General features: G+C 35.4%; 1 protein-coding gene across 1 annotated transcript in view; it reads left to right on the forward strand.

The window, feature by feature from the left end:
• The first annotated feature begins 6116 nt into the window (after positions 1-6116).
• The window catches only part of LOC109217656, a 4356-nt gene continuing 2902 nt past the window's right edge, over positions 6117-7570 (forward strand). Inside the window, exons 1-2 of the mRNA XM_019381920.1 lie at positions 6117-6240; positions 6447-6941. Coding sequence (XP_019237465.1) covers positions 6117-6240; positions 6447-6941 — 619 coding nt within the window. The remainder of the gene's footprint in view (positions 6241-6446; positions 6942-7570) is intronic.

Below are 7570 nucleotides of genomic sequence, written 5' to 3' on the forward strand. Positions count from 1 at the left end.
GTTGGGAGGCAACCCAACTTTATTTACTTATTTTATTTATTTTTTATTGTATTATTCTTATAGTGTCGATTTTTGATTTTTAGGAGCATGCAACGCAAAGCCATTGGAAGGATGCAACAACAAACCAGATGGTATGGTTGGAACTAAGTGTGAGGTACCCGCACGAAGGACCAGGCCTGGGAGAAGTCTGAGTACCCCATGAGATGCTAGTGCTTCGGCCTTTGGCCTACCAGGGAGTTTCTCTTACCCTCTTATAGTTATGATGTGCATTGGGGACAATGCACAATTTTAAGTGCGGGGTGAGGAGATTCTCTGGGTGACTTTTCATGCCACTTTAGCTGTGTTAGTTTAATTAAATAATATTTTTTTTAAAGATTGAACTTTTTCCGACGATGGATCTATTAGACAATTTTCTTGAGGGATTTAAGTCTAAAGAAATAAAAGACAAAAAAAAAAATATTTTCTTTTGTTAGGTAGTGTAGCAATTACCCCTTGGTTTTTCTTTGTGCCGTGGTTCTTTTCCAAGGGTTTTGTTTGAACCGGGTGTAGTTAGTTTTTTTTGGGAGTAGGAGCCATTGTGTTGTGTTTTGAATTGAAGCAATATCTCTTGACTTTGTTATGCCTTGAGAATAGTGAGTACTTTGGCTGTGACGCTTAGGCTCAGTTTTTGACTCTTGTATAAGTACCTTAAATTTTATGATCTTAAACTTGCTTAACTGCTTTGACTAAAGTGTCTTGATGAAACCAATCCTGAGTGAGTTATGTGCCATGTATGTGTAAGGATTTGTTATATTATGTGCATTGCATTTGATGCCTAGAACTTGCCCTGTGTGTTTGCAAAGCGAAATAGTAGTTTTGTTCAGTCTTGGAAGTGATATAGGCGTTTCTTTGTTGAGCCAGATATGTATATTTTACCCACCTAATTGTTATGTGTCGTAGTTAACCCCTTTGAGCCTGTAATCTTGTTTCTTTGGCAACCACATTACAAGACTTACCCATTTGTTTGAATTAATCATCTATTTGAACCTTTTAACCTCTCATGATCACTTGAATTATTATGAATTGTATAAAAGTTAAAGTGTGGGGTGGTTGGTTTGGCTTTTGAGTGGAACTAATGAAATAAGGAGAAAGGCAATATTTTGAAAAAAGTAAGAGCCACTTGAATTGGAAAAAAAAAGAAAAAAAGGAAAAAAAAAGTTGTATTGTTGTGAAAAAAAAATTCTTGATAAGTGGTGACTCTTGATGTAATTGTAAGTGTGCTTAAAGAAAAATAGGGTAATATACATTGATGTGAAGGTGGAGTTTTGGTTTGACAAAAGTATTGGGTTTGAATGTTAAAGTATATGTATTAAAGTGCTTAGGGAGGTGTAGTCACTCTTATATCTAAATGTATCCTACCCGTCTCGTAGCCTACATTACAACCAAATAAAGTCCTAATTGATCCTAGATTGAATGAGCTCGATTAGTGGAGTAGTACACTACGGGCAAGCTTATGGTGCATCTTTTGTGGCATGTGAATGTTATTTCTGAGAGTGAGTGAATTCTTTCTATATTGAGTTCCTAAGTGTTCTTAAATTTTATTGTGTGGAACTACTCTCTTTTGTTGTGTGAGGGCACTTGATTCATGAAGGAAAGGTAATGTCAGTGACCTCTATGTTAGAGTAAGTGGGTGAGTTGTGAATAATGCATGGTACTTGTGAGTCAAATCTTGAGGTGAAGATGTTACACTTTTGTGCTTAGTTTATTTTAAATACTCTTGGTGTGATGAGTTAGGAGAATTGCTTAAAAAAGTCGTGTCTATAACAAAGTGTAGTTTGATTGCTCGAGGACGAGCAATGGTTAAGTGTGGGGTGTTGATGATAGGCTATAATTACGTATTTTAGTCGCTTATTACACTCTAATTTACTGCACTTTAGTTGAGTTTGCGCTTTAATCGCTAGTGTTTTGCACTAACGGTGTGTTTTATGCCTTGTAGAAGTGATTCCGAGCTATATAGATGTTATGGAATGAATTAAAGTGATTTAGAGCTTTGAAATCTGAGTAAAAGCCCAAGGAATTAAGTCGAAATCGTATTCGGGGATCAACGAATGATAGAGCAACAAAACGAAGAACCGAGTAGGCATATTGCGCACTGTCTAGTAAAATGCACATAACTTTTCTCTCAGAACTCCATTTGGGCTCCAAAATATATGATTGGAAAGCTAACTCAAAGGGCTACAACTTTCATGTTTTATGTTTTTCTAAATACCAAACAGAACAGGGTGAAAAACGCGGTCGAAACCGCAACCGCAGACCTAAAGCGGGCTGAGGCAGTATACCTGCCATATACCGCGGTCGTCCGCGGCGTCCAGACGTGAAAAAATTGTCCTTTTTCGCATAGGAGAAGGTATAATAGCTTGGGCCCGACCCTACTTGGTATAGATACATGGATAAATGGTATTTTGAGAGATTGGACACACTTTTGACATAATTTAGACCTACGGAGGCTAAGAAGACCGGGGAGTCGACCTAAGGAGTCAAGAACACACTGGGGGTAAGGCGGAGAATTCTTCAACGAGTTTTTCCTTCCTCTTCCTATTTTTCATTGTTGGTTATGATTTTTAGTATTGTAGTTTTACATACTATTATGAATAGCTAATTTGTTATCTAGGGTTTTGATGGAACCTTTTGTAGGATAAATTCTTATTATATTTTTATATAATTGAGCCGTAGTATTTTCTCTATTTGTTCAACTATATTATTCTTTTGGTTGATTGAAGGGCCCTCAATTAGTTATGCCTATTTAGTATGTATTACTCGGAAGAGAGTGCATATTTAGGTAGTTGTTGAACAACATCACTCCCAACGTATGTGAGGAATCAATAACCAAGGGTTTAAATGTGGGATTAGGGATAACGAAACCTTGGGTGCGATCTAAGTGAGCTGTAATTAAAGCCAGCTAGCGTAACTCGGGAGAGTATGTCTAGTAAATTGTCGTAATTACTCGGGAGAGAATTGCAACACGCAGAGCGCTCCTGATCGGTAGAGAATATTTAGGCGAAATTATAGAAGACATAGCGGGAAGGATTCCGACAATTGGGGAAATCATAACTCTAGACCTCCTTAATCTTTTCTCCAACCTGTAGTATCTTTAATGTTAATTTATTATTTTAGTTTGTTAGTTAGTTAGTTAAACACAAGAATCTTAATATCTATAAGTTAGGAATTGTTCAAGCTTGTATTCTTGGTGATAACAACTGTAGCTATGCCTTAGTTCTCTGTGGGATTCGACTCCGGACTTGTAAACCGGCTTATATTTGCAACGACCGCTTAGTCCTTTTTATAAGGCATAGTTGGGCGTGATCATTTGGCCATAGATCCCAAATTTGAATTGAAAAGTCTGATTTGGGTGAAGTTTGGTTTGAAGATGAGAATATGTTTGGACATACGTTTTCAAAACATATTTTCCAACTTTATTTTGAAAAAATATGTATATAATTCCCAAGTTTTGGAATTTTGGCCCAAAATCAGCTTTGAAATTTGTGATTTGAGATTTGGCCAAAATATGGGCAAAATTTATGGCCAAACATGAGTTTTGAAAATAAATCCCAAATTTATTTTGACAAAACTCATGGCCAAACGGGGCCTAACTCGTTGCCTCAAAAGTGTAAAAAGTTAATTACGGCTGAATTCAAATAAACTGTTGATCTATTTTATTCACGTCATTATACAGATGATGATTCCATAATATATAGTGTAATTGACTTAATTAACGGGAAATTTACACAAATGTTCCTAATAAATCTCAACTTACCAACCTCTAGCCATTAATTATACACTTACCAAAACTAGCCAACAAAAAATGAAAAACCAAATAATAGGGTTCTTTCTCTCAAAGAATCACATGCAAAAATCACCTTCCATATTTTTAAGCGTGATTAGCAACATTAGATACCAGACGGAAATGAAATTTCATGGATGGGGTAGCAAATAAGGTGATGAAATATAAAAATCTATACAATATTTCAAAAATCTAAACAAAATAGGAACTTTTTCAATGGGTATAGTTGAAATTCATTGAAATTATATAGATAAGTCAATATACAAAATTTGAGGAAGATTGGAGGTGATTTGGACTGGTTTTGTATCAAAATTCGTAATTAGATCGAGTTCAAAAAAGTCTTCTGCGACACATGTATAAAACATGTATCACGCATGTATCATACACACAGGTATACATGGATATACATGTGATACATAATTGATACAAATATGATACATATGTGATACACAAATGATACACAATGTGATACAAATATCATTTTTTTCATGTTCAGCTTTTACTTCGAATTTTCAATTCAAACCACCTCAAAACTTCACCAAATCATCCCAAGACTGAGATTCAAGCTTCTTAAGTTGTGCCCAATCTATTTTAATAACACCCACTCAAAACAAAGCAAAAATTTGATATTTTTTTGCTACAAATAGCTAATTGGCTAATTTGGCTAATATTAGTAATATTTTATCAATTGGCCAATTTTTGTAATGAGCAACTTATAAATAGACATAGCTGGTAATTTCTCCTTAATTAACTCCACCGTTTTTTGAACAAGTTATTAATTGGATCACGTACGTTTACTCTACTTGTGATAGTATCAACTTTGACCAAACTGTCTATCGATACGCTTAATTACTACAAGTAGATTGAACCCCAAAAGGATGTAGACTCAGCTAAGCCTACCCTATTATATTGGCGTAGAAATCCCACGCTTCATGTGATAGTGCATATACAAGTAAAATAGACTTTTGTTACCCAAAAAAAAAATGTGAAATAGATTTTAACAATTCGTAATTCTTAATATCACGTCTCATCAATTAATTTGGATTCGCACGGTGTAAAATTAGTTAATAGAGAAAATATTTTCTACTATGAGTCTTTTTATTTTTATGAGTCGAACTTGAGACCTTTGATTAAAGGTGGATGAATTTTATCCATTCACCACACTCCTTAATCGTATTATTATTATTATTATTATTTTTTTTTTGTTGAGATAAGTTAAAGTTGGTTTGAAGGAACTTTAAATTCGGTTCGTCAAATAGAAACTTAACACTTCAAGTGTTGTCTTATCTTTCAAATACAATCTAAAAAGTTCTTTTAAATAAACTTGCATTAGAATGTGTTTTTCCTTTTTCTTTTCTATTTTTAACGTACACCAATTGGGGTAAGAAAAACAGAAAAGAGAATAATGAAAATTGAAACGGCATATATTTATGTGGTAGGGCGTAACCTTCATAAAAATATGAAAATAATTATCATTGTTCAAGACCACCAAAAGTAATTTTTCCACTTGATGAGGATAAAACCTCTTTTTGACGACAAAGTTTCCCATAACGTTAGCCACATATAACTTCAAAACTTGAGATAGTTTAATTTTCATTTGTTTTGTTTGTTTCGATACAAAATATCAGCATGTTTGGTCCTATAAGTTTCTAACTTTGTCTATTTATGCTGATTGTTCATCATTTGTTTTGTAAATTGCCCTTTTCTTTTTTCTACATCAAATAATTTAACGTGGTGTAGTCGTTGTCAAATCACGAAGCATCCATGGTTCCCTTTACTCTTTATAAAGAACAAAATTAATATGGGCCTACTCCGAATAAATGCCAACAACTATAATGTTTAAAAGTCATAAAACAGATTAATTACCCATATAATCATTGTACTTATAAGGTTATTTTTTAAAATTAGCTCGTAAATACTAATGCAACTGATCATTTCATCTAACTTATCAGAAAGTGGTTATCTAAATTGCAAGTTTGGAAAGATAATAGTAGTTGAAATATTTTGGGATTTGTTCTTTTGATTTTCAAATTATTAGTGAGTGCTTGTAGAAATTCGAAGCTTTGAGAATTAAAAATAACCCAATGTTTTTCTTTCCTACTTTTTTCACCTTTTTGTGTTAAGACTTGCATAATTATATTGTTACTATATGTTAGTTGTATAGTTAGTGATGTTAGTTAATTGTAATTGAGTAGAGTTAGTTGTGTAGTTAGTGGCCAGCTCAGCATTAGTTGTGTAGTTAGTGGCCAACTCACCATTAGTTGTGTCCACACGTGTATATATACTCAGCATAGTAATGAGAAAGAAGTCAACTTTCCGTTTTCCAGTTTCTGCTTTCATCTCTCATAAGCTCTCTCTCACAGAACTCTCTAGAGGGACTCCATTGGAGCTCCAGATCGAGCTTCAAGCTCATCTTCAAGGTCAGATTTAACATGGTATCAGAGCAAGGGAAGCTCATCCTCGATCATCCGTCATCGTCTCCATCAATTTTCCCCATTTTTTCCTTCCCATAATTCTGCCTTTCCAGTCCTAATTTCTTCAAATTGCAAATTGACAGTCAATTCTTCAAATTTCTACTGGAATTACTGTGTAACTCAATGAAATCTTAAACTCATGGCCATACTAGATCAGGAAAATACATTTGTTGGTGATACTGGTGTCGCCGCTGCGACAAACATTGGAATAGATCCAAGCGATCCTCTTTATCTACATCCGTCAGATAATCCTAGAGCGATGCTCGTTTCAGTTCCTTTAAGTGGAATTGGATATAAATCATGGAGACGCAGTGTTATACGTGGTTTGTCCGTCAAAAACAAGCTAGGGTTTATAAGTGGAGAATGTAAACCACCAGAGCCTCAATCCCAGAGATTCCGACAATGGGTGCGATGCGACGATATGGTAACGTCTTGGATCTTAAATTCACTCTCTAAAGATATTGCGGACAGTGTGAAATATGCTAATAATGTTGTCGAGTTGTGGAGAGAATTTAAGGCTGTATTGTGGGCCGGGCCCAGCCCGGGACCGGCCCGGGACCGCGGGCCAAACGGGTTGGTCTCAAACGGGCCGGTCTCTAATGGTGCAAAAGCCCACTGTGGGCCGGTCTCAACCAAAAAGCCCGCGAGTACAGGACCATTTAGCCCGGGACCGGCAGGCGGGCCTGGGCCGGTTCAACCGGGCCTAACGGGTTTCACGGGCCCAACGATAATATTTCAAAAAAAAAAAAATTTCTAAAAAAAAGCCCAACGGCTAGAAATTAAAAAAGTAGCCGTTGGCCCTTAATTTCAGCCGTTGGGAAGTTTAAAAAATAGCCATTTAGCCCCCAAACTTTGTTTTAACCCCAAACTTTTTATAATTATACTTTTCCCTATCCTCAACTATAAATACCCCCTCATTCTTTCATTTTTACTCACAAATTCATCAATCTCTCTCTAATTTTCTTCTATAATTGCTTACTTTATTATTGCAATTTCGTGAAAAATTGTGAAGTTGGTGAATTGAAGTATTCAAGTCTTCAAGTCTTCAACGATATTCAATTTTCAAGAAGTTGTTCGTCAATTCGGTAAACTCGTTCCAACTCTTAAGTTTTAATAATATAGTTTTGTTTGTTTTAGTTTGTATAATTATAATTAATATGGCCTTTTCTTTGAAAAAAATGTTTGGTGGTAAGGAAAAATCTAAAATTGGTGAATCTAGTCGCCAAGCTACTACCCCTCCCCCGGGCTCCCCGACCCAGACCCTGTTACCCGTCCT

Source organism: Nicotiana attenuata, unplaced genomic scaffold (assembly GCF_001879085.1).
Source record: "Nicotiana attenuata strain UT unplaced genomic scaffold, NIATTr2, whole genome shotgun sequence".
Taxonomy (NCBI): Eukaryota; Viridiplantae; Streptophyta; class Magnoliopsida; order Solanales; family Solanaceae; genus Nicotiana; species Nicotiana attenuata.